Consider the following 27,357-nt stretch of genomic DNA (forward strand, 5'->3'; position numbering starts at 1 on the left):
CCCCCTTTTTTGAGAGGATTCAAGGTGTCCGAGCACCCTTGGCTAATCCTCAAGGGAGCTTATATATATGGGTCCAATAAGACTTGACTACTTTTTTATATAGCCAAATCAATGTGACAGTGATGCATGTCAATTATATGAATGTTTCATTTTTGCACTCCCACAACCACATCCAAAACCTGGAAGTAATCTCACTCATTTTATCCTCTAAATTCCTCTTATGAATAATTGGTGTTGGGAAATCTCATTGGACATAATATGTATGAGGGCATTTGGGAAAGTGTTGATATTGAAATTTACTAACGTAATATGGATATCAACTCTCACAACTTTTCGAGTACCAAAAGAAACAGATAGAAAACAAGTGGTCCTAAGGAAGTTGAACTCAAAGTTGTTACCTCTTTGGGTTGATATATGGTGCATTTGGAACACTAGAAATGCAAATGTTTTTAAAGGGGATGATGTTTCAATTTTGCATACTATGACTATGTTCTCCTTCTTGTTTGGAGATATTCAAAATCATTTATGAAATAATATTCTTGAAGGATTTTTTAGTCAAGAGAGCACCTAGTGACCTAGTGATGGACTTGGATTACTTTCATATTTTTGTTTATGGATATTAGGATGCCAAAACATTGAAGGGGGGGGGTGGAGGGGCTGAATTTTTTGGGATTTGGTTGGTTCTTTTGTTTTGGCTTAATGTAAACTTGGCTTGGGAGGTTCAGCTGCAGCTTTAGAACTTGAAGTAATTTGTGATGGTATTTTGGTTGGAGTTTCATTGGAGGTTTCAGCAATTCAAGTCAACTATGACTGTATGGAACTAATTTTTATTTTGCAGGGTCACTCTTCTTCCTTAGATTGATGAAGTATTAGTTTAGTTAAAGATATTTGGAGGTTGTCCTCTTATTTTCAACATGATTATTTTCACTTTATTTCTAGGGATGGTAATATTTTGAGCATTTATTGGCTGTAGGAGCTTCAAAGTTCTCCTTGACCATGTCTTGGTGGAATGTTCCACCATTGTATGTAATTGACACTTCTCTTTTGTCGACCAAGTCCCCTAGTCTCTTTGCTTTTAGTTAATACAACTTTCAGCTTTTGACAACAAAACAAAAAATAAAAATAGTATGTTTCTACTCACTTTGAAGGTAGTATGTAACACTATTTATCACTCCTACAACTATACATTCGAGGGTTCCCCCACTTGATTATGTGGTGAAGTGTGGGAGGTACTGTTATACAATTTCCTTAATGGAAGGTGATTCCAACTCTGGTCCCTTGTTTTTAATGGGGAAGAGTACATCATTTGATCATTACAAACCAAAGTATAATTTCTTGTCAATCAACCAGTAGTTGGATCTTCTAATTCGGTGGGTTTAACAACGAGAGAAGAGCGAGAGAGAGGGTGAGGCTCACGCATAAGATGCACACTAGAATTTGAATCATGGCAATTCTTTATCTTTACTTTAGTGTGGCGTAACCATAATCAATCCCACTAAGCTAGTTATAAAACTTGTTAGCATAAGAGAAGAGTGAGAGTAAGTTATATTAAAAAACAACAACTCCTTGAGGTTGGGGCTTTTATATACCCAAGCTGTAAAAATTGACAAGTAGCATGGGAGTAAATGAGCATTACCAACAACGCCTGTAGGTGGGGGTATTTATAATTGAACTTGGTCCCTCATAGTGGCTGGATCCTTCAGTTGGTGAGAGTCTCCTCTTTGATCGACACGTAATTAGTAGGGATATGACCAATTTGATGGGTCTAGCCCCAGCACTGGTATGGTAGTGGGAGCTGACATGACAGCTCTTGGTCTATACTGCCGACAATTCAATGAGATCATCATTCCAGGCAGATGTTGAGTAAGTCAACGTATCTTCTAACAGGTATAGAGCATTAGTCCTCGAGACATGGAGCTACCTCCATCTATCCTCTCTTAAGGCCATGGATTGAGCCCCCCCCCCCCCCATTTGGGCAATTATTAGATTATTTGTGGAGGTTGGGGTCTATCCCCCAACCTTTGTGGGGGCAAACCGAGGTTGGAACCCTCAAGCCTCCTGAGGCTTGAAGTTGAGAAGTTAGCCTCAACACATGTCATGGATGACTTCTCAGGCTCAAGCCCTCCAATTTGGTTTGCTTATGATTGGGTAGACCATCAATGCGTCTCGTCAAATACCTTGGTAAAAATTGGCATAACACTAAGTTTCCTTATTCACCCCCCCCAACAGAAAAAAATAATAATAATAATAATAATTTCCCCATTTTAAGGTTTCAATTTAAGAGTAGTTTCATATGTATATTTTTTTTCTTTCTTGTTTATAGGGTTGGGAGGGTTTTTCACCCTATAAGCAATACATAAAGTGTTGGACTCTACAAGGGGTGCTTTAAACTTCTTTTAAGAAAACACCTAGTCAATTGGAGCAGTGGAGCGCCTAACTGACCTAAGAGACCAATACAAAATGAGATATTTAACTATCTCAACTAACTTCCATGGTCCATAGTGGTGAAGTGAAGATTATAGGATGATAAGATGGTGCATTGATTTACATAATGAATGAACAATAACAATTTCACCCAAAAAAAAAAAAGAATGAACAAAAACAAAAATATGTTGACACACATATTAAATTAATATACCAAACAAAGTAGTTTAGAACAATAGTAACCTAGAATGCTGAATAAAAAGTCCAGCATCATTTGCTAAGTTGATTAATTTAAAGCCCTGAAATCCACAAAGAGGGAGAGGGAGAATCAATAATAGGCCAACATATTAATTTGATTAAAATAAACACCTTTATCAATTTGTTGGTGTAGATCATCGTTGTTTGAGTCATACAATTTGAGATTTGAAACCCGATATTTGATTAATTTGATGAGAGACAGAGGTACACATTCGGAGAAGAAAACTAAAAGATTTGACAAAACATTAATTAGAGGTGTAATCTGTTGTTGCTGAAACAAAAGTTTTCTTTCATCTCTCTCTGATATAGTAACACGTGATCACAACAACTGAGATGAACCAATTACAAAGAGGCCAATTGTTAGAGAAGCAAAAAATGGCATCCAAACAAAAATCCAAGAATGGGGGATAAATGCGATTGTTGCATGGTTAAACCTAGAGGCCCACAATTCCAAAGATGATCACCAGAACAAGTGAAAAAGAGGTGTCATTCTATTTCAGGTTCATTCCGACAAAGTACAATGATTATAACACTTCTTCCAAGATGAAACATAGGAATTGACATACATACCATAATTAAGGAGTTTCCAAAAAGAAAAACACTTTGTCTCTAGGTAAAATCCTGAGTTTCCATCAAAACTTCCCCTATTTGGAAAGGGAAGTAGGGCAAGAAAGAAAGATAGAGGATAACGAGAATAATGCATTTTTTTTTGTGGAAAACTCATTAGAGCAATAAGGGATAAACCACCGAACATCACAAGAAGGGGCATGGGAGTATTCAATATCATTGTCCAAAAATTAATATTTTAGAATAAAAAGAGATCCAAAAATCCTTGGGTGTTAGCCATAAAATCTACTACATTTTATTGTTAAAAGCACATCAGAGGGGAAAATTGACCTTGCTTTCAATATTGAGTCCACACTATAATCATAAAAATGTGAGGGTGGCTACAGATGACTCCCATGTCCATCTGGATGTCTGTATAGCTTGTGAATTACAGATAAACATCAGATCTCTCACATTGACTCATTTTAAAAGAGTGCCAACCTCATTCGAAATGAACAATACAACATCTTCACAAACCTGCTATCATCATAGGTAAATGTACAAAATATTGTTGAGTAGAAAAGCATTTGCGGCAGCAAAAGGCATAACACTTGATATCTAAACCCATGTTAGAGGCTTGAATCAAGGACATTGGAATTGCTATTACATCTTTACTAAAAAGATTTGCTATTACATTTGAATTGAGGACTTCTCATGTTGCTTTGGGTCTATTCTCTATCTTATTTAGGCAAGTGATTAATTTTTGAAAGAGTGTGGTTTACTTTTGTGCTAATGTTTCCGAGTCTATTAGGACCAAATGTATAACATCATTATAATTTAAGCTATGGACCCTCAAGTAAGTGCCCTTTGACCTATTTACTTAATTTTAAATCTAAGGTACGCGTTTTTTTTTTTTGTTTTTTTTTTTTTACTTTTTATTAATTGGTCGAGTTTCTTCTAAGATTGCTTATTGGAAAACAAAGTACCTTAGTTTTGCAAGAAGTAGAATTTACATAAAGTTTGTGCTTGCACCTATTCATTCATGTTAATGCCACAAGACTAAATTCCATTACCAGTAAGTTTGGTTTTGGAATGCCAATACAAGTAAAGATTATAATTATTCTTTGGTCAGTTGGTATAAAACATGCTTATCAATATCTCAGGTGGTTTAAATTTTGAAAAAATTGCTATCCATAATATGGCTCTTATTCTTAAACACGCTTGGAGATTGATTCTATTCGGAGTAGGATTATTTAGGGAAATACTTCTCAAAATTTTTTCCGGCCCTAAATCAAAAAAAAAAAAAAAAAAAAAAGGCTTTCAAGTTTGGAACAACGTAGTTTTTGTACCCAATACCCTAAAATAGTGTCTTTGGAATCATGGGTGATGGCAAACTCATTATTATGGATTGTTCCTTGGGTGCTTTATATTCCCATCAAATCCTTACCCCCTAACCTACTACACATAAATCCTTCAACCCATGTTTTTAATTTCATTGAGAATTTTGTCGGTGAGCTATCTCACTAGCTCAACTCCTACTGCTTCACTTTGCTCAAACTATTTCTCAAATACTATTATCTCAAAATCTTGATACTTGCCATTTTTTTCATTCTGTTGACAACAAACTTTCCACCAAGCTTCTATTATCGACCACAATCATTCCCAAACTCTTGACAAATTTGTGTTGTTTATTTAATAGGAAATGAAGGGAGTACCAAGATACAAGGTGTTCTTTTGGAGAATCCTAAATGGGGGTTTACTAACTAAACCTACTTTGACTTGTTGGGTTGCCATTGATACAACTTGTCTTTTTTGTAGTCAAGCAAGAGGAGCCTCTTTTGCATCTTAGGTTAGTTGTCCTTAGTTGAGCCTATTTTTTGTCTTGTTACATAGTGCCTTGTGTTGCTCACTTTGGCTGGGTACTATCACTTGCAATGGCCACATATTGTGATGTTCACTCTATATTAAGAAATGCAATTCGCAGTTATATTACATCAAGAATAACCTCGTAACCCTAAGAGGTAGCTCTTACTAATAGTGATTAACCACAATAGATGCCAAGTCCCATAGAATTAGTAGGCAATAGTATAGAAATAACAAAATGGCTTTACTAAGTCGGGAGATGGGGATATTAATATGTCTCAGCAAAGCAAGAGTTGAACCTACGACCTTCTCATTAAGAAGTGTTGGTTTCACCACTAGAACCGCTCTGCATTGACATAACTGACATGATTGAATGAGCTGAAAATGAATATTAAGATATGACTCCACCTTCATGACTACCACTTTGTAATCAAGAAGTTGTGATTTTTTCCTCTCTCCACTAAGAAGAGAAGAAAAACTCTGAGGTAGTCAAATTGATGGTTCTATAACAAACATATATCAGATGACAATTTTATCCATGTAAAGTAAAAATCTTTATTGATGCCATATGTATACCTAATTCTTAAAAAAAAAAAAAAAAGAAAAAAAAGAAAAAAGAAAAAGAAAAAAAAATTGGGGTTGAGAAAGAAGGCGTCTCCCTCAGGATTATGCTTTGTTGTATGCATTTTAGTTTTTTATAAGTTCTTATTGTAAAAACATAAAATAAAAAAAGAAAAAAAAAAAAAAAAAGGAAAAAAAGAAAAAAAAAAAAAAGAAAAAGAAAAGAGAAATGAAGAAGAGAGTAGAAGGCGTTGTCAAACGTGCAGATTCCTCTCTATCCCTCTATACATCACTCTTCAGGTATGTTTCTCTGACACTTGATTGTGTTTGCTTTCCTGATTTCTGCGAACCCTAGAAAAAGTTAATCTGAAAGTGAGGGAAAACCATTTGAAGCTGGTAATCTGTTAAATTACGGCTAGCACATTCTTTGGATCTTCCGTCTGATCGTTTTCTCATCTATGGATCCTTTGACGACGCTGTATTTAGGTTTTCACGGTAAATCGATTGAAGTTCAGTAATGGTGAGGAATTCAGAGATTTGGTTAAGAAGATAATGTTCGTTTTGGGAGAAGAGGGGTTTCCGGATTGTATGGGCCAAGAATGCCAGAGCTGCGTAGTGGGGTACGTCGTGCCCGTGCTCCGGTCGTAGATCAGGGGCGCAAGACAAGAGGTCGAACTGCCAAGAAATCCGAGCCCCTGGGTGGTAATTGCATCAGAACCAGAGCCGCTGTTGCTAAAGAGGCTGCGAAGGCGGGAGGCGTTCGAATTGGGGTTAAGACTCGAGCAGGGAAGCCCCGAACAAGGTTGGCTGAGAGGAATCGGGCCAAGGCTGCGGTGATTGTGATTTCGGAGAAGGACGGTCTTTCTGGGCGTGATCGGGTTGGGGAGGCTCCAGTAGAAGGGAAAGTTAAAGCCGGCGATCGGATTGCCAATTTAGGGGACAAGGTTTGTGTGGACAATCGTAAGAAAGAGATGATGGGGGATGATAGCGGTGGCTTGAGTGCCAACAAGGTTGGTGGGCAGGAAGAAGAAGGTAGCACCGCCCCTTTTCCTGAAAGGGTAAGCTGGAACATCCCCCCCCCCCCCCCCTCTTCCGAATAATGATCTTAAAATTAAACCGGTTACTCTTTGTTTTTGTGAGTTTTGTTTGTTTTATTATGCTGATAATTGTCTGTTTTAACCAGTAGTAGTTATAATTTCCCATCTGTTTGTGGTTCTTGAATTTATTTTATGCAGTTTTTTGTCAGGCCACTGCTTTTCCTACCATTAATAGATTTTTATTGTTGCTTGGGACATTCGTTGGAGTCCAGTATGTCTCACCTTGTTTTTATTGTGTGAACAATTCGCCCCACAGGTTCAGGTGGGAGGATCCCCAGTCTATAAGGTTGACAGGAAGTTGGGCAAAGGGGGGTTTGGTCAGGTATTTGTTGGTCGTCGTGTAACAGGAGGGAATGAGCGAGCATCAGGTTCTGGCCCAATGGAGGTATTCAATTAGGAAAACTAACTGCCAGGAGTATTCCCCCCCTTCTTCTGTTGTTGTTGTTGTTTTCTTTCTAGGGCTATGGTGTTTACTTGATTTTCTTTGGTTTATGTGTTGCCATCAGGTGGCACTAAAATTTGAGCATAGAACCAGCAAAGGATGTAACTATGGTCCTCCGTATGAGTGGCAAGTTTACAGGTATTTTTATGGAGTTGGATTATCATCGCCATAATTATTTCTGATGTTGTTGTTGTTGCTTAACTCTCCCTAATATTGATGCATATATCTTGTGGTGCAGCACTCTTGGTGGCAGTCATGGAGTGCCTAAAGTACACTTTAAGGGGAGGCAGGGGGATTATTATGTAATGGTATGATTCATACTTGCTTGGACGATCTTTTGGTCGGTTAGACGGACAATCTCTCTATTTTATTTCTCCATGATTTGGTTATTCTGTTGCTGATATGAAATTTATTTACACGTTATCTTATATGTTCTTTGTGTTCTTTGACACTCGGTTGGTTGCCTTTATATGAATGGTGTATGAAACAAATCATACATATCTGCAGGTTATGGACATGTTAGGGCCAAGCTTATGGGATTCGTGGAATTCATCAGGGCAGGCGTGAGTATTTCTGATCTATAGTCACGAGTTCACCTTGCATTGAATCATTGATTATTTGAGTGGGTTATCATGTTAAGATGCAGGTTACAACTTATTTATGCCATGGAGAATAGAGGGATTTTTTTGTTAACTTCATTTTCAATTTCTTTTGCAAGTAGTAAATCTAGTATAACTTTAAAGCAGTCTGCATTCTCATTTTTATCACTTATTATTCCCTTTTAGCTGACATTTTTTTCAGGGTGTGGTCTTAGTTATTGGTAGGGGATGATGCATAACATCTAAACCTGCTAATTTTGTGGAAGTTGTGCCCTACTTGTTCCCACTGGAGTAACCTTACTTTTGCTTAACTATATTTCATGTCAATTGCCATGCCAATGATATTTGGTGTCAATCAGTCAATGCTGTGTCAATTGTGTAGCATGCTTATGACGTTTTGCCATTTTACTTCACTTTTTGAATCCGAGGGATTTGGAAGCAAAGCTGGGTAACATCTTAAATCTAATTTGATGAATTGAATTCAAGTTTGTTAGAATCACAGTAAGTTTCTCAATAGGTTAGAGAAATCTCATTCTTCTTCTAATTTTTTTTAGGCAGTCGAGTAGGGTCATAATACGTCATTTCTCAATAGTATTAGAATTCAAAACAACTTGGTTGTTGATTCCCAAAATACTTGGCATCTGCAATTGCATGGGTGCACATCCTCTTTATCTGGAAAACTACTTTTGGTCGTACAGTAATTGAAAGTAATATGCACTTGGGGCAGTATGGCTGAAATAGAATCTTGTATTTGGTCCTGGTGGATCACAGTTAAAATAAATTAGTTTTAAGAAAATTGGAGTTATGGACAAGTGGTCAAAGCTATTGTTTAGGCCATTATTTGGTCTTGTGATTCTAGGTTTTTTTTTGCATGGCTGTGTATTTTGGGTTGTTTTCTATGATATGAAGCTTAAACTGACATTGACAACTTTTGTGGTTGTGAGCTGCAGTGTTTTTGCATGAGATTTCATTGTGTAATCATAATGCTGAAGATCCTTTATTGAGGTTGATTCATGCAAAGCAATTTAGTGGTCATATTGTTTATTTTAGTGACTAACCAATGTGAATGAAAAGAAAAGATTTCACATTCTTTCTGTTATGATCCTTCTCCTCTGAGCTTTATACATAGGGAGACTGAAAGATTTTATTGCACCATTTTTTGTGCTATGTACTTTATCTATAACATTCTTCCTTAATAACTGAAACTGTAATAACAAATGCTAATAATGTTCTTTATGAGATGCTGGTTCTTTGACGTCCACCCCCTTAATATATATGTTTCTAAATAATGAGCAGGATGTCATCAGAAATGGTAGCTTGTATTGCGGTGGAGTCCTTATCAATTCTAGAAAAGATGCACTTAAAGGGGTAAGTAATCTATAATGATTGTTTCAATCGTGGCTTTCTGGGTATCCCTATCCATATCCATATGAATTGGATGAACCGGCAGTGAATTTCTTACCAGCTAACAAATGCTTAATATTTTAAGTAATCTATAGTAATTGTTTCAATCGTGGCTTTCTGAGTATCCTGATTCATATCAGTATGGATTGGATGAACCGGCAGTGAATTTTTTACCAGCTTACAAATGCTCAGTATTTCTGCGGAATGGCCTCATACTCTTTATATGATTGATTTAATTGTTCTACTCCTATAACAACTTGTGTTGGGTGGTCTGAATGATATCCTTAAATCCATCAAGTGTTCAATATGGAGCACCATCCATGTGGTTTTGGAAATGTGTTTGTTTATACAGATTCTTTTGTCATTTTTTGACACGATTCCCCTCTCTGACATTAGTTATGTCCATGGAGATGTAAAGCCTGAGAACTTCCTACTTGGTCAGCCGGCTACATCCCAGGAAAAGAAGTTGTTTCTTGTTGATCTTGGATTAGGTGAGGAAGTGCAGACATGTTGTTCTGTGGTACCAGGAGGCATTGTCATTTCTAACGGACTTCATTAATTCTCTTTTATACTTTCATTTCTTGCTGTAGTTCATTATTTTCATATGATTTGCAGCAACCAAATGGAGAGATAGCACCAGTGGCCAACATGTGGAGTACGATCAACGTCCTGATGTATTCAGGTCAATTGTTGTTCAAATTGAGGTCCTTTGGTGTTTATGTGGTCATGCAAAAAGTTATGTTTCAAATGTGTTACTGCTTCTAGCCCTTTACCCGATCATCTAAATGTTGCAGGGGAACTGTTCGTTATGCTAGTGTACATGCTCACTTGGGAAGAACTGCAAGTAGAAGGGATGATCTTGAATCTCTTGCATACACACTTATCTTTCTTCACCGGGGCAGGTTGCCGTGGCAGGGTTATCAGGTACTTTATGTTTCCAGATGGCTTATGCCTAGTTGATAGTGTGTGAACATTTTATTGCTAAATTTATGACTTTTATCTTTTCAGGGTGATAATAAATCATTCCTAGTTTGTAAGAAAAAGATGGCAACATCACCTGAGACATTGTGTTGCTTCTGCCCTCCTCCTTTTAAGCATTTTCTTGAGGCTGTGGTGAACTTGAAATTTGATGAGGAGCCCAATTATTCCAAGCTAATATCTTTGTTTGATGGTTTGATTGGACCGAATCCTGCTGTAAGGCCAATTAATACTGATGGCGCTCAGAAGGTAATAAATGGAGATATCAGATATCTGGGTATAACTTAAAAGAACACTTTTCTATATTTCTAATTTTGGATGAAAATTAGTGTTTTAAAACTTTATTTTACTGATCTAAATATTGCTAGCTTATATATCAGGTTGGTCAGAAACGGATTCGGTTGACAATTGATGAAGATGATGATGTAGTACCAAAGAAAAAGGTTCGTTTAGGAGTTCCTGCTACTCAGTGGATTTCTGTTTACAATGCCAGGTTGCCGATGAAACAGAGGTACGTTTACTTTGTGTCATTTCAGGGGCAAAATTATTCCATATTTTGGTAGATGCTGTTTTGAATGTCCATCAATGATATATGATGCAGAGACACCACCTTGGATGGGTCCAAACCGGTTAGGCATCCATATGGAGATGAACCGGTTCTAGTTTGAGTTATGGGTAGAATTTTATGATTCCTCAGAGTGATTGTTTTATATAACCTTGGTTCAATCATAAATGAAAAATGTGATATAGAGGATGATTTTTCCAAAGAATTAAAATAGGAAGGATGGATGAAATGGAGAGGTGTGTTCGGGTCTTGTGTGATCGACGTATTCCTTTAAAACTATAGGAAAATTCTATAGGATCGTTGTATGACCAGCTATGATGTATGGTGCAGAGTGTTGGATTGTTAAAAATAATCATATGCATAAACTCAATGTAGCAGTAATGAGGAGGCTAGATGGATGAGTTGCAAAACTAAGAAGGATAAGATAAGGAATGATCATATTAGAGGTGGTCTAGGAGTAGCTCCGATAAGTGATGAGCTATGAGAAAGTCGTTTGAGGTGGCATGACCACATTCAATGGGGGCCTATAAACGCCCTGTACGGAGAAGTGATATAATCCAGATTGAAGGAATTAGAAGAGCTAGGGGCAGACCTAAGATAACCTTAAGAGAAGTGGTGAGAAAGGGTATTCATGGCTTAGGTCTTGTATCTAGCATGACCTCAAATAAAGCTGATTGGCTGACCCACTATATTATCGAGATAGATTGATGTGATTTGCTCCTTTTGATGATGGGTTTTGTAAGGCAAGAATCCATGTAGCCTACCCCATGTAGTTGGGACAAGGCTGCTTCTTGTTGTGTTGATGATGGGATTTGTAAATTACAAATACAACTTTATGATCTAGTGTCAGGTCTTTAGAAGTTTGGCGATAGTATAGGTGTTTCTATGAAAAAGATGTCAAGCATGATACAATCGTCAAAAGTGGATCGGATGTGGTAATGGAAGGTGATCAAATTGACGCACAAGGTCTAAGTAGGGATTGAAGAATCTTTGACTCTTGGGTCGAGTAGGATTTTGGGAACTCATTTCACTTGTTGAAATGATTCATGACTTTTTCTTTCCAATTGATCTTGAATTAGTTTCTTAGCTAGAGTGTTCTTTTTTTTAGGAGTCTTTTAGTCTCTCACCATTGCAGACAATTTGAAAATATTTTAATTTTTGGTTAAGAGCTAGTGTGGCTTTGTTTGTGGTGCACTCTTCTATTCCCCCCCCCTTCCTTTTCTTGTATTCTTCTTATGTGTTCTTCTGTTCTCTGCAACTCTTGATTTCCTCCACACTTCCTCTTTTCCTGAACAATCTGCCACCAGCTTGGGTAGCCAAGAAAAACTATAGGTGCCTAAACTCTCCCACACTTCTATTGGGACTTTCCTGGACCTGGTGCCTCACATACTTTGATTCTTGTTAGAGTTTCTTTTGCTTCAGGCACCTTTATTTTTTGTGCGTATCTACAATATGTGATGCCTGTGATGGATAATGCAGCCTTCCTCAGACAGTTTAAGTTAATAGGCTGTAGAGTTAGTATTTCCATCTCCCCTTCATGTCCCCACCCCTTATCAGTACATCACCATCTTCACTCCTTATTTATCTATTCTATATATAACTTTCCCACCTTGCCTCTGTGCTGCCATGTTTATATATATCTTCATTGTTTTTATGCCTTTTGTTTTTCCACATTCTTCTCATCGTCTCTGGTAAATTAATACTCCCTTTCTTTACCCTCATCATCATGACTCTTGGCTATTACATAATGGGTTTATTTATTATTATTTTTTTAATTTGTTTTTATTTTCCAATTAGATACCATTATAATGTGGCTGATACACGATTGAAACAACATGTGGAAAGAGGAAATGAAGATGGCCTGCTTATAAGTTGTGTGGCTTCTTGTTCCAATCTTTGGGCACTTATCATGGATGCTGGCACTGGTTTTTCATCCCAAGTTTATGAGCTGTCATCATACTTCCTACACAAGGTATGTTTTCTCTTTCCCTTTTGTCTTCCTCTGGGGGTTGCGTATGGAACTATTCTTAAATTTGGCTATTATTGTTTTGAAAAGTTAACTGCATCCTAATCTTTGTACTGGACATTCTGAAACTAATCACAGGAATGGATTATGGAGCAATGGGAGAAGAATTACTACATTAGTTCTATTGCTGGTGCCAACAATGGAAGTTCTCTGGTTGTGATGTCCAAAGGTTTCTGTCTTCACATTAAACTTCCTCGTTCTTGTTCTTCTTTTAGGGGGAAGTGGGTGTTGGGGTAAAATTCTTTGGTGAATCTTAACCCATTACGTGATGGATGACCCATGATGCACCTACATATATTACTTTTCACTAGATAAAATTGGTTCAGGTACATTTGTTTTGTACCATTAGTGGACATGTTTTCTAGTTGTGGATGGAGACTTTTCTAAAATTTAAGTGCTATTCAAAGGAATTAGATAGAAAACCACATACACACAAGGGTGAATAAACAGTGGGTGGAGTAATACATTTTGACTAGAGAGTACAAAGCTGGTCAGTGACACTGAAAGGATGCTTATGTCATGCCAAAGTGTCATGTGGTCTTGGTGATCTGGTTTATCCAAAGGAATATAAGACTTTAGTATAAAGGTGCAAATGTTATATGCATTTTCTGATTTGTAGGGATCCCCCCATAAAAAAAATAGAATGAAAATAAATGAATAAATAAATAAAATAAGAGAAGTAAAATCTACAAATATTTGGTTAAGAACTTTCTCTGCTGAGCATTGGTGAAGCTATTGTAGCTTTTCTATCATTTAGAAAGTGCTTTCAGGTTAGAATGTACTCATCTCTCCTTTCAACTATGCTTGAGTAATTCCATGCGTCATCTGCTAACAATAACAGAGTATTCTGTATGTCAACAAAAATCAGCCAACATGCTCTTTTCCACTGTTCTATTAGCCATCCGTGGTCTTTGTTGTGAAATTGAGTGATATTGATGAGAACAGATATTCATGTTTAAGGAATTCGGACATATGGGAAGAACCAGTGTATTCGTTAGGAATGTAGGGTTGAAGATGACATAAGATGTTTTCGCCTCTAGAGCTACGAGTCATCTTCCTTCTGTCAAGTCTAACTTTATAGATCTGAGTTTAATCCCTGATGGTGAAGTTTCTTAAAGAGTTGGGAATCAAACATGGAGACACTTTTATTAATTCAAAATTTTCATTCTCCCATCTTCATTGTTGAATTCTGAAATTTTGGGGTTGATTTTCTGTAGGGACCCAATACTCTCAGCAGTCTTATAAAGTTAGTGACTCCTTTCCATTCAAGTGGATAAACAAAAAGTGGAGAGAAGGATTCCATGTAACCTCGATGGCAACTGCTGGAAGCCGATGGGGTGTCGTCATGTCTCGAAATGCTGGTTTCAGTGATCAGGTTGAGTTTCAGTTCTTGTACTGTAATGAACTCTGTACTCTTGAGTTATGTTTATTTTCTTAATCTGTTTTGAAAATGTTGTCTTGATGTGATGTCAGTAAATCATCTTGCTTTTGCGGGTGCTTTTTTTATTTTTTATTTTTTATTTTAAGTCCGTATAGCTTCTATATATGTTGAAGTTAGAAATGTATTGGCTCTTCACCAAAAAGGCCTAGCAATCCTTGTGGCTTCTTGAGTTCATGACATGGTAGTTCTATCAGTTAGTTCTATCAGTCAAATATTAACATGACAATTACTATTACTGTTATATCAATTATTAATGGTCTTGCCAAATTGCTGAGCTCCATTCGACTGTCTGCCCCCCCCCCCCCCCCCCCTTTTTTTTTTTTTTCCCTGAATGAATAAACAAATTCATAACCAAAGGAGGGGGGATACAAGGGGACAGGGGCAAAGCCCAGCCAAAACAAAGCGCGTATATAGGCTCAACAAGAGCCAACTAGAATAGTAGTGAAGCTGAAAAGCGAGCACTGAGGAAGAAAAGAAAAGGAAAAAAAAAAAAAAACATAACTAGCAAAGTCAAACCCTAATTTTTCATTCTATTCTTTTTCTTCTTCTTCTTCCTTGGAGACTTGAAGTCAACAATGAAGTCTCAGGCGACATGGTAGCACCCAATTAGTAATACGGTTGCTTCTCCAGCAACCATCATGCAGAGACATACCCAGGGGTTGCATTTCCAGCCTTAGTAGCATGCTTAATTCTCTTCCCTCTTTGACACAATAAATTGCTCTTGCAGTTCTGATGCCATCCAGGAGTTAGAGACCCTGGTTTGGATCAGTTATGTCTGACTCAATCAACAAGATTCCAAGCTTAGGTAAGGAATGACATTTTTTTGGAAGATTGTGTGGGCTTATGAGACATAGAGTTATAATTTTTTTTTTTTTGGGGGGAGGGGGTTGGGGAGAGAAGGAGAGTTTGTTTCAACTTCCTGACTGTACCAGCAAGGGAGTAAATCCATGATAGGTCTGGTGTTTGAACCTATCTGTTGGACTCAATTTGGTTTTCAGTTTCTGGGGGAAGAAAGCTAATTCCTTTGCATTTTGATTTTGACTGAAGTTCATCCAAATCAGATGTCAAAATTCAAATATAGAACACAGAATCTGCAACAAGTCCAGTGATGGTAAGAGGAGATAAGCCCAGAATTTAAATTTGATTATCATGATTGGGAAGGAATCAATGGGTTGCAATTCCAGAGGTTTGGTCATCCCAGAGGAGGCCTTCCAGTTCCTTTGGCCCAAAAACCAGACAAAAGGAAGAGGGATGAAAGGCATCACTGAGACATCTTGTCACTGGTCATAATCATTGCTAGAAGCCAGGAAAAAGAAGGAAGAGCGGCTTTTTTTTGGGGGGGTGGGGTGGAGGAGATGAAATCTGAAGGAAACATTAGAAAGAAAGAATGACAATTGATGAAAGAAAAAGATGGAAAGGAAAACCCGATTTTTTTTGGGGGGGTTGGGGAGGGAGGAGTATGTCACATCATCACATCATCTTGGCCTCTCATGTTACTGCAGGTATAACTCTCTCTTGTATGAGATTTACATATATGAATGATAGATGAAACCTATGCAACTAGGAATCTAGAACTAGCAAGGAAGCAGAAAAGCAAGAATAAGCAAGGAATATCTCCTCCGTTACCCAACAAATTTGTACCAAGGAATATTATCTGTTAACTGCATTTGGTCCAAAGATCTGTTTTGGAACCAGTTTAACTCAGTCTGGATTTCCAGATTGGCTTGCCAGATGAGTCATTATATTGCTACTATCATACTGTGTCAACTCTGCAGAGCTATTCATTGGGAGACATTATTTTTATTTATGATACAAATTGGGGTCTACCTACTGCATGAGGCTCCTGCCGCTTCAGGGTCTGGGGCAGGTCAACCCTGCTTTCACAGAGGCTGTCTTCAAAACTTGAACCCTTGACCAGTTGGTCCCAACAGAGTGACATTCACCGCTGCACTGAGGCCCACCCTCTATTCTTTTGTACTTAACTATTAAAAAAAAGGTGGAAGGTCTCCCCCCCACCCCAAAAAAAAAGGAAAAAAAACGACTTTCCACTGTCCTCTGATTGGAAGTATGGGTCTAAAGTCTTTTTTTATGTTCAACGCTTTTTCTGGACAAAAGAGATTAATAGTAGTTGAATGATTCTGAACGATGTTTGTCTATCCTTATTAAGTCCTTGTCATTTAATGTGTTTCTTGTAGAGTTTAGGTCTTTATTCTTCTTTTGTAGGCCTGCTGCGTTGTAAATGTCTGATTTTGGCATTTGTAGGTTGTCGAGCTTGACTTTCTCTATCCGAGTGAAGGCATTCACAGACGTTGGGACTCTGGTTATCGGATTACATCTACAGCTGCTACGTGGGATCAAGCGGCTCTCATCTTGAGTGTCCCCAAGCGGCGACCAGGTGATGAAACTCAGGAGACTTTGCGAACATCGCAGTTTCCAAGTACTCATGTTAAGGTGATGACCTCGTCTGATACCTTAAAAACTGTGTTAAAAGACTTGCTGTTTGTTTGATTTTGTAATTCTATTATAGATAATTGATGGCAAAATGTTCAGTGGACAGTTTAGCACCAACCATGGATTAGACGAGACATTAGGAAAGCCAGAATGATTTGAAAGCCACCGTCCCCCAATTTCCTCTTACTTGATGCTGTGTAACCTGCCCTCTCTTATGCGACCGTGCATGAAGACCCTTCCCATTATTTATTAGAATTGAAGATTAAAAATTGAGGATTCTGATTTTGTTGAAGCTGTTTGACTTGCCAACTACATTGTGTATGTTGACACAATTTCACTGCTTCCTCACCTTGGCTGGGTGGTCAAAAGCATGGTTCTTTAGTTAGGAAATGGATACTTTGGGGCATGGTGGATGTAAGCTGGTCAACCATTGTGTTATTGACTGGGAATTCAGGGTAATGGTGACAGCGTCAATGTATGATGATATATTTGGTTTGCTGACTTTTAATGTTTCATGGCATATCTGTCTGCAGGAGAAATGGTCGAAGAATCTCTATCTGGCATCCGTGTGCTATGGTAGAACAGTATCTTAATCCTGGGAAGCTTGACAGTCATTGTTTCAGCTCACCAAGTTTGGATGGCAGTGATATTCTTGTGGGGTTTTATGGTCTACAGGGAAATAATCAAAAGGGGGGCTGGATTTTGATGGTTCTTTCTTGTTGTCTCAATATTAATCAATGTTACTTGTACAGCCGCTGGTGGTAAGTGGTCATGATGTAATTTTATAAACTATCAATTTATCACTCCAAAATAGGTATCTGGTTTTTAGAAAACCATGAAAATACTGAAGCTGTTTCAAAGACCAGTGAAGCAATAGGAAGTAACTTATTAATTTCACTAGGTGTTGTAAATAGGGGCAGCGTTTTAATCGTTTGTTTTCAATCGAAGCCTTCTCACTGTTTCATGTAGTGAGGTTTGTGTATTTTAAGCATGTACTGATTCCATATCCCTAGTCTCTCTCTCTCTCTCTCTCTCTCTCTTCCTTCCCCCCTCTTCCTGGTGTGAATGAGACATTACTCTCTCGTTCCTTCTCTCTCTTCCCTCTCGTTCTGTCTCTCTTTTCCTGTTCTCTCACTCTCTCTCGCAGAAGGATGAGGGAGTCTTCTCAGAGAAACCCATATTTATTTGGTTTTTTATAAGAACAAAAGAGGAAGGAAGAAAGCCACTCTTGCCTCATCGCAGACTCATCCGTGCCAGTTATACATTTGAGTTTGTTATCATGAGTCATGGCATCTGATTTGAGCTTGAAACCCATATTTAGTGACTCTTAATTTTTGTTTTTCATTTGAGATAACAATTACATCTTGAAGTATCACCTAAAATAACATTTGTGTCTATGACGAGGGAAATTTATCAGGTCCATTTTCTTGTAAATGTGTGACATGTGTCTTGACATTACATTAAATGATTGAAATTCATACATTAAATAGTTGATTGTGTTAATTTATAAATAGATTTTGCCCATTTGATGTGATTTAAGAGTTTTGAGACACATGTCACACATTTATAAGGAAATGGATGGACCTAATGTGAGTCCCTATAACGAGTACCAGTACAAATGAAATTCTTTTTACGTTAGCAAAATATCTGTCGTTCTACACTGGAAAATGAGAATGCCTTGAAAATGCCAAAATGGTCAGACATATGAGTTTGAATCCTCATTTCTCTCCTCGGAGGTCACAGTCCAACATGTTTTAAGGGAGAGTAACACATGTCCGACGCCATTTTTTTCTAGTGAGATTGTTTGTCCTAATTCCATTCCTTGGATCCTCTCTCTTAGAGGTTGCGTTTGTTTGCAGGAATAAAGATGGGGGTGGGAAAATTCTTGAAAAAAGTGTAGATTCCTTACTTTTCCCTTAAATCCCAAAATGGTAGATTGTTTGGTTGCTTAGAATGGAAAAGTGGGAGACAAGTTTCTTTGATTCAAGGAAACTTATCTGGTGATGTGGCAGCCCAACTTTCGCACCCTAAGTCATTTTAAAACCACATATATTTGGTGGGACTTTGTAAGAAAGTTGGGAAAAGTAAAAAATGGGACTCACCACTATTATTTTTCCACAAAACCCTTTCCTTTTCCTTCTTTCTCTCTCACCCCATTATACATGGGATCCACATGTTTTTTTTTTTCCACCACTTTTTTCCCACCCCACATTTGCAAACAAATGCAGCTTTATAGAATTAGACTCTTCGGTTTAGTTTACGATGTAATGAAGTTCTTTAAAAAAATATTAAAAAAGCCCAATCAATTATAGAATTTTATTTGTTAGAATAAATAATAAGATTTAACCACGTGTTATATTCACTTGTCTGCCCAACAGGAGCTTAGTCAGTCGCTTACCGCTATTGCGTGGCAAATCCCGCGGTTAAGAATTTATTTATTATCTTCTCTTCCAAATTCCCTTCAAAATCCGGTCTCTCCTCCACTCTGTTCTGGACTCTGGAGGAGAGAGAGAAAGAACTGGAAAAGCAAGTTTGGAGCAGTGGAAATGGCTTCCCATCTTTGCTCTCCTCAGCCTCCGAAGGTTTCAAGCCTCTCTCTCCCGAGGAACCACCACCAAACCTCGTCTGGCTCCTGTGAGTTCTGCATCAGAAAGCTTAGTTTTGCTGCTCATGTTTACTATATATTTGCTGATTTACTTGAGCTTCCGTTCTCTCTGATTCTACTGGAATTTCCACTATATGATTATCAGTTCCTCCGCAATTCTATTTTGTTGTGTACTGCTTCTTTTGCTTACTATTTTCTGAAGCATTCGATGTGTTTCTGGGTTGGTGACGTGTCCTTATCTTAAAATTGCAGCGAATTTGAAGGCAGCGAGGCTTAGTTTGCGGTCCAGTTTGGAAGATGAGAGCCACCCACCAAGGATTTCGGGAGATTCATCTGAACCTTTAAAGATGAAGAAGGTTAGAAATGATTATTGTTCTCATCTTTTCTGTTTTATTGGTGTGCTTAATTTAAAACCATTATAGACTCTGGATTGGAATGGGTCTGTCGTTCCTGAGAACTGGAAGATTCAAATACTCTAGTTCGTGTGACAAATTGAAAAATGAACAAACGAAAACCAAAGAGAACAAGAATGATTAGCTTAACTCACATTCTTAGCAGATTGGCAAATGTAGAATATTTACTGACGTACTAAATCCTCCCTCCCCCCTCTCCCCTTGAAAGCAAAGGGTTTAGTTTCCTTAAGCATCTAGTAAAGTCTAAACTCTATTTTCAGTATTGGATCCATCATATAAGATTTCAAGAATCTCTCCTTCAGATGCTGCAATAATATGTTGAGGTTTTTGGAATTTCTCACCTGTTGAACAGAAAACTGTTACCTGAGACTGATTTCAGTCCCTTAATTTTTGAAATTAACAGCAAGACAGTAGAGCTTGGGTCCTCACAAATGGAAATAGTTGACATTTCCCTTTGGCATGTTTCTAGAGTTTTATTGATACTCAACCTCAATTGTTCCGGCAATGAGTTCTCCTTGTTGGGAAGCAAATGACCTCGTAAAAAACTTAAGAACTAGTTCTTTAACAGATAATTGCATTAACCTAAAATAGAGATCTCTAGAGGTTTTAGATGATCAGTATCTTCTTTCCCTTCTGAAATATATGATTTGACCTTTTATGAGAGGTTTAGCTTGGGGATAAAGTTCATTAATTCAAAGGGAACTAGGTGATATCAGAGTAAGAGTTGTTGAATCTCTGTTTGTCAGTTCAGGTAATCTTCCTTATGCTCAATCAGTGTAGGACCTTTATTTTCGGTATTCAGTGGTACACCCAAAACATATGAATCCTGGAAAGCCTAGAAAAATCCTTAAAGGATGTAAGCATTGGGGTTCAGTGGGCACTTTTGTGTTTTCCATGTTCAATATGTTGAGTGGACTAGCTTTCCATGAATTACTTTGAGATCTCTGGGAAAACCAATGCTTGGTCCAGAAAGCTGAAGATTTGACCCTGTAGTTGATGAAGTTTTAGTATTATTTGCAGGCAATACAGGATGGAAGAAAAAAAAAATCTCATTGCTTACTTGTTATTTCTCTTGATTTTTTTATTTTTATTTTGCTGAGGATAAATGGTGTAAAAGAAAGAGAAATGCAGTATTGAATTTGAAAACCTGGTTTCCTTCTCTTGAAAGCATACTTTGTTGAGGAGAATTGGTGTAAAAGAAAAAGAAATGAAGTATTGAATTTTTAACATCTAGTTTAGGTCTGCAATCGTGAGCCTCAAGGAAGGAGAATTAGGAAAGTAGAAGAGGAAGAAGGGGAATTAGGGTTCAAGAGTTGGAAGTTTGGAAGAAGAACTAGGGTTAGGTAATTCAACTTCCTGTTATTGAAGATGTTCTTGAAACAGCAAAGCCTTATGAAAAGTCATATTCATTAATCAAATCATTTCTAATTTATGGGGGATGTATTGTATACATAGACCTTTTAAAATTCCTAATTTGACTAAAAAAAGGATTACTTATTACTCTAAAGGACTCCAAAAGGTAAATAAAATCAAAACAGAATTCTGTCTATTTATTAAGTATCCTAATCTAGCTCAAACACTGACTTAGAAATTAAAATTAAGTACTAATCCCACGTACCAGCATTATGTCCACTTTATAGGCTTATAAATTAAGTCAGTTACATCAATAAAGCCAACAATAAGTGCCTTATTGTCTATAGAACCCACCCATGGGCCAAAATTAAGTATTCCAAAGCTTAATTGACACTTTTGGACATTCTTAACTGTATCAACATCCATCATTTTCTAAAGTGCACTAGTGAACAATAGTTTGAACCTTCTTGTCCAGTATGGAAGAAGTCGGTAATATTTTTTATTTATGTTTTATTTTTGTAAGGGGGAGGGTTTCTCACACCCTGCGTACTAAATGTGCGTATGGGAGGGGTCATGAAACTGCAAATAGGATGGGTTTATACAGGAGAGACAGTGTGTGGGGGCCCCATTTTGATGTATTGACATGCAGGGAATCCACATGATGGTGTTGTGAAGACCCAATTCCTATTTTTCAAGTAGTTATGGAGAAATAGTTAGTACCTCCTTTTTCTTCAGTGGTCATTTCGGATGATAGTCAAATAAACAAAGCTAAATGAATCCAGTGACATGCAGTTTATTGTAAAATGTTATGAATTATGGAGCATCCAGTTGGTACTTTCATATGTTTCTTAATGTAGGATCATAGTACTTAAAGAGGAAATGGGTTTGTATATAGGGGTTGAAGAGTCCATGAGTGCTAACAAAGAACCTTTATTTGGGATATAAGTTCTTCAAAGGAAGATAAAGTTTTTATGGAATTCTTGGAAGCTTCTTGAGGTTTCTTGGTGTTTTGCTGAATGGTTGTGAGTGGATGGTTTTTCTGACTGGATGATTCTTGTGACCGTGTGGACTGTATTGCTCTTGAAGGTGATTAAAATGGTTTATCTGATTCAGAATATCATTGAACAATGACAAAGGCAAGAATTCTGCTGGAAATATCCTTGTAAGTAGTAAATACCTCACTCAAAATTGCATGACAAATGTCAAAATTATACTGAACACACACTCAGAGAATTTTAATCTTTCACAATGGCCAACTACCACCGCTGTACTCTAGATGCAAGTGTGTATTGTAATTCCTATGAAGTTAGTAAGAAAACTAATATGCGCTCCACCAGCCAATTGACTTCTTGTTTCAGCCATTCTTGGGTATTTAACTTCTCTTTGTATTTATTCATCCAAAATAAAATACTTAGAAAAACTCATAAAAAAAATAAAAACTTCTCTTTGTAGTCTGATCCCTAACAGTTTCAGCTAATACCTTCTATCCTTCTAATTTCAGGGATCACAATCAGTAATCACGAGACGTTTTTGTCTTACATGTGCATGTACTACTCTTGCTTTGATAAACATTTCAAATGGTGCTATTGCTGCATCAGGGCCAACTGCATTGGACGGGAAAGAACGGTGTCGGAATTGTGGGGGCAGTGGTGCCATAATATGTAAGTCATGGAACTATTTTTTTTCAAATGTTTTTATAGTTTACAAGTTTAAGACCTTAGTAGTGAGAGGCTGTTTCGATGCCTTGACCTCAGACTACAACCCTGGTCCACCGTCCATTAAGAGTTGAAATTTAACTTCCATCTTCAAACTAATATCTCATAGTGTCATTTGAACAGTTGAACAGCTTATTCAGACTCTGAAGAAAGTCTTTTTACAATGTGTTTATTGACAACGTACACCCAAGTCACATAATATAATGTGTCTACTGAAAATGCACCCCATGTCATTACTACATAACCAGATCAATAACATTGAATTAGGGAAATTAATTTGTTAGATAAACTCAAATGCATTCAAATCTTTATTCACTCAGCCCCCCCAACCCACACACACATGCACACACACACAAAAAGAAGGAAACAGAATAGGGTTCCAGTTTTTTCCAAGTGAAGATATTGAAATGATATCCCTTGAAGGTGCTGGTGTCAGTCAGCTTTGTAAATACATTTGCTTGTCAACACTGCTTCTTAACAGCTTATTTGTTTTGATGTAGGTGATATGTGTGGTGGTACAGGAAAATGGAAGGCTCTTAATCGCAAACGAGCAAAAGATGTTTATGAGTTCACAGAATGTCCAAATTGTTATGGTATGATACCTTAATCACTTTGTCATCCTATTACTTGTGAGAAAACATCATGGGCATTTTGTATGATATCACCTTTCTTAATTATCCTCCGAAAACACTTAATGGACTGGGATATTCATATTGACTTTGACTAGTGTAATTTAAAAAAACAAAACAGTACCAAGACAAGACCTTTTCTCATAGAATAATTCTAAATTTGGGGGTTAGGGTGGGGGGTGGGGGGGGGGGGGGAGTTGGCGGTGTGTGGTTCAGACCTAGTAGATCTAGGTGAAAGGTACTTAAGTAATAAACCAAAAAGAACGGAAAACAGGGTACTCAACCTAGACTGAATTTTTTTTAATTAAATAGGAATTACACAGGACTTCAAATCAGTATTTCGAATTAAGTAACAAACAGAAGGGAAAAACAGCAACCAAGGAATTCAGAGGTCAGAATATTAGGAATGTCAATATGTACTGATTCTGCTAATGGAGTAAAAAACTGTACTTCAAATAATTAAACTCATAACTGATCTAGGCTCAAAAGAGTGATCGAATGGGTGCAGGAGCAGAATGGGAAAACCCAATTTGTGCAGATCACTGGGTTAGAAGTTACCAAACTGAAAACAAAGTTCATATTGAGATTCTTGAAAGTATGGTCAATATCTTGAAGAAATCCAATGGTTGGATTGCTTAATCTCAAAATCATGTAGCATATAATTTTCAAGATTCAAGGTTCTAGTTGCAGGAAACTGAAAGCATACAAGGATAATGAAATAATAAGATCATTAGAAAATAACATGGTTTTCACACCACAAAGTTATTTTATTAGATCAAACACCAATCTTCCTTGATTCCACAAGAATGAATTTTGGATAATATACTCAGGTCTGAAACAAAAATAAGAACTCTTCAATGAAAGTCAAGAGTAGCAAGGAACTTTCACCAACCAAAATTCATGTACAATGCTGGCCTCTCTAGGAGAGTCAAAATTGTACTTGTAGAAACTAGGAATGAAAGGTGTAACCAATCCTTAACTAGTAAGGTAACCTAGCCTCTACCCATATTATAGACCCATTAAAGTAGTCTATTATAGTGAAAACCCCATCCAAAAGCCTAATACATATGTAACTCATCCCTAAGTTTATTTCATTACAATAAGCCTAGGTAGGTGATTCAATTGGATCAGTTATTGTGTTTTTTTGTGTGTTCACGTGCGTGTGTGTGTTTGTTGGGGACTTCACACACTACATAAACCAATTTGTTACACTCACTTCCGCTAACATCGTTCCCTATCTATAAGGGATTCTTTTCTTTTCTTTTCTTTTTCCTTTTTTTTGGGGTCAAAGGGTAAAGCCGGGGACGGGGATTTAATATGCCCCGCGGAGTCGAACCCTGACCCTCACTAAGAGGTGTTGGTTTCAACCACTAGAACAACTCTGCGTTGGCTTATAAAGGATTCTATATGCACAAGAATAGACACATAGGGAGGTTTTGAGAGCATAGTTTTCACAATCCTGTCAGATATGTAGCTGGAAAGGGAATGAAAAACTAGATATTAACATGGATCAGCTAGAAACCAAAGGCCTCGGAAGCTGGAACAGAAGCTGTATTATGAAGTGAATCATTTAAAGCAATAACTGCTTAGATATGGTATAGGGTATACAAGTTACTAGATTATAAACCACTTTTAAGCTTATTCCTTGGGACAATTCATGTCCCTGGTGGTTCACCTCCCCATTTTTGTCTACCGAGTTTTGTCTTAAGTTGAACAAGAATAGTAATTTGTACTTTCAAAGCCCTATCCTAACTAAAATGGTTTGGCACACTAGCAGCTAATTCTCCTAGAAAGACACTAGTATGGAAGAATATTAGGGTAATGGACCTATGTACTTGCAATATTTAGTCTAAATGAAATCTTTATTTATCAAGAAGGGAAAAAAATTGTAATTGTTGAAAAATGTTTAAAATTTATATATGTTATTTTAATTAATAAATAAGGATATGAAATTAAATAAACCCGACAAAGGCCCGGCATACAGTAAACACGCCCCTCGGAAGGAGCTAGTTAATGGGTTTCTATATAGTAAGAAATTATATAATATATCTTTAGGGTTAAGGATCGCACTTACGGTGCAAACTCATGTGCGATGCAAACCAAGCCAGAACCTAGTATAACCCAACCATGGTTATATAGTTATATGTGAAAGTGCCTATTTAGTTCAACTCCCTACAAGAAGTCATTAATATATAGCTATATTACCATGGTTGGGTTACAACTAAGGTTCTAGCTTGCTTTGGGTCTCACATGGGTTCATACCGTGAGTACGATCCTTAACCTCAAAGATACATTATATAATTTCTTACTATATAGAAACCCATTAACTAGCTCCTTTCTACCTGATGTGGGACTAATAGAAAACATAAGATGTTTTAAACAGTAATTAGTTAATAAATTAAAAGCAGTCTTCTGAGGTGGGATCATTAATCATATATTGTTCTTGAAGCTAGCATAGATATTTTAGGGCTTGTTTGGTTAAATCCAGAGATTTCAAATCCCTGGATTCATGAAATCAAAGATTTATATTTGTTTGGTTGTAAAACATCCCTAAATTCATGAAATCCAAGGATTTAACGTTTTGCCTAAAAATGTGTCATTCTTGGGTATTGAATGAAATCTATGGATTCCATTAGTATTAAATTAATGAAATTTACAGATTCATGTGGAGTAACCCAATGGAATCCTATGAACTTCAATAGATTTGAGGCTAACCAAACAATTAATTTTTTGAACCATGAATTTGCAAATTTGAAAACTATAGATTTGAAATCCCATTTCATTTCAAATCCCTAAGGGCCTGTTTGGTTACATGAATCTAGAGATTCAACATGCGATCCCGGGGTAAATCTCATCAGCCCGGGTGGGCGTTATGGGATGGGGTCGGTCAAGCTGCTCCAAAATCGCGTCAAATAAATTTGGTGTCCAGTTCTCCCACCAAACCATTTTTTCCCTGTTGGCTTCCAAACAGGCCCTAAATTCATGTAACTAAACAAACCCTTAGTTAATCAGATGTGTTGCACAAACTTTATCTCAACTTGGAAGTTGGAACTCTATCCTTGAAGCATTAATCCTGATTCAGAGGAAACTAGCTACTGATTTCATTTTCCAGCCTTGCTACTTGATATTGAATTCCATTCTGAATTTTGTGATGATGTCTTGTTCTGGAGGGCAATTCTTTCTTTGATCTGAAGAATGTAGGATGCCCTGACATCTCCTAGGAATTCTCTCATTTTGCTGCCAATGCAGGTAGGGGAAAACTTGTCTGCCCAGTTTGTCTGGGGACTGGTTTACCTAATAACAAGGGTCTGCTTCGGAGGCCTGACGCACGGCAATTGCTCGATAAAATGTACAATGGCCGCCTGCTACCACGCCCTTAAAGCATCATCTATTATGTGATCAGAAGTTCAGATGCATCCATCACATGTTTTTCGATTTTTTTTTGTTAAACATTTTTTTCGATCTCATGTACTACTAATGAGATGCATTTTTGTCGCACAAAATGTCCATTCTGATTATCTTAGTGGCAAATGACACTACATGTAATTAGAGAATCAGATTATATGGTCAGCCGTTTTTCCTCGTGAGACACTAATAATAACAAGTGTCTGTGATTTTTAATTTGATGTACTGCAATATTTCAATCTTAAACATTTCCCTGTAAACTTTTTACGTTCTGGGTGGAAATCTCTCTTCATATGCCGATAAAATGATCCAGAAGGTTTTATTCCGAAAAATCTACATATTGATTCGAGTTCGGTTTGTCAAAACATGCCTGTACCAGCTTCTTCAGTGATCTTCAGATCGGTTCCAAGAAATTAAGATTGGTCTCTCGAAACCCTGAATCCATCTACTAGGCATGTTCAAAACAAAGCCACACTAGCAGAGCACAGGAAACTGGATTGAGACACTGGGTTTCTCATTAGCTTGCAAACAGATGCTCGAAATGCTCAATTCAAGCTTTCTTTTGGCAAAAATATAGGTTTG

General features: G+C 37.3%; 2 protein-coding genes across 3 annotated transcripts; both read left to right on the forward strand.

Moving 5' to 3' along the window:
• Window positions 1-5,857: 5,857 nt before the first annotated feature.
• LOC149001383 (casein kinase 1-like protein HD16) lies at window positions 5,858-17,552 on the forward strand. 2 transcript variants are annotated; one of them, XM_089136444.1, is made up of 17 exons: window positions 5,858-5,952; window positions 6,139-6,710; window positions 7,006-7,134; window positions 7,256-7,329; window positions 7,430-7,499; window positions 7,699-7,754; window positions 9,087-9,158; window positions 9,591-9,685; window positions 9,810-9,876; window positions 9,989-10,118; window positions 10,203-10,421; window positions 10,553-10,683; window positions 12,535-12,709; window positions 12,842-12,932; window positions 13,981-14,138; window positions 16,467-16,655; window positions 17,189-17,552. In XM_089136444.1, the coding sequence occupies exons 2-17, from the start codon at window positions 6,252-6,254 to the stop codon at window positions 17,246-17,248; spliced, it is 2,175 nt and encodes a 724-aa protein (XP_088992570.1). In that variant the 5' UTR covers window positions 5,858-5,952; window positions 6,139-6,251; the 3' UTR covers window positions 17,249-17,552. The 2 variants fall into 2 exon arrangements, with proteins under 2 accessions (XP_088992570.1, XP_088992569.1); XM_089136443.1 differs by lacking the exon at window positions 5,858-5,952 and having other exon boundaries at window positions 5,959-6,710.
• Window positions 17,553-19,100: 1,548 nt separating this feature from the next.
• Window positions 19,101-27,302, forward strand: EDA3 (DnaJ/Hsp40 cysteine-rich domain superfamily protein). Its single transcript, XM_089137913.1, has 5 exons — window positions 19,101-19,289; window positions 19,513-19,616; window positions 22,528-22,687; window positions 23,242-23,334; window positions 26,620-27,302. The coding sequence occupies exons 1-5, from the start codon at window positions 19,202-19,204 to the stop codon at window positions 26,748-26,750; spliced, it is 576 nt and encodes a 191-aa protein (XP_088994039.1). The 5' UTR covers window positions 19,101-19,201; the 3' UTR covers window positions 26,751-27,302.
• The last annotated feature ends 55 nt before the right edge of the window (window positions 27,303-27,357 follow it).

The sequence above is a fragment of the Hakea prostrata genome, chromosome 10, assembly GCF_041222555.1.
Source record: "Hakea prostrata isolate BN-2017 chromosome 10, UWA_Hpros_2, whole genome shotgun sequence".
NCBI classification, from domain to species: Eukaryota; Viridiplantae; Streptophyta; class Magnoliopsida; order Proteales; family Proteaceae; genus Hakea; species Hakea prostrata.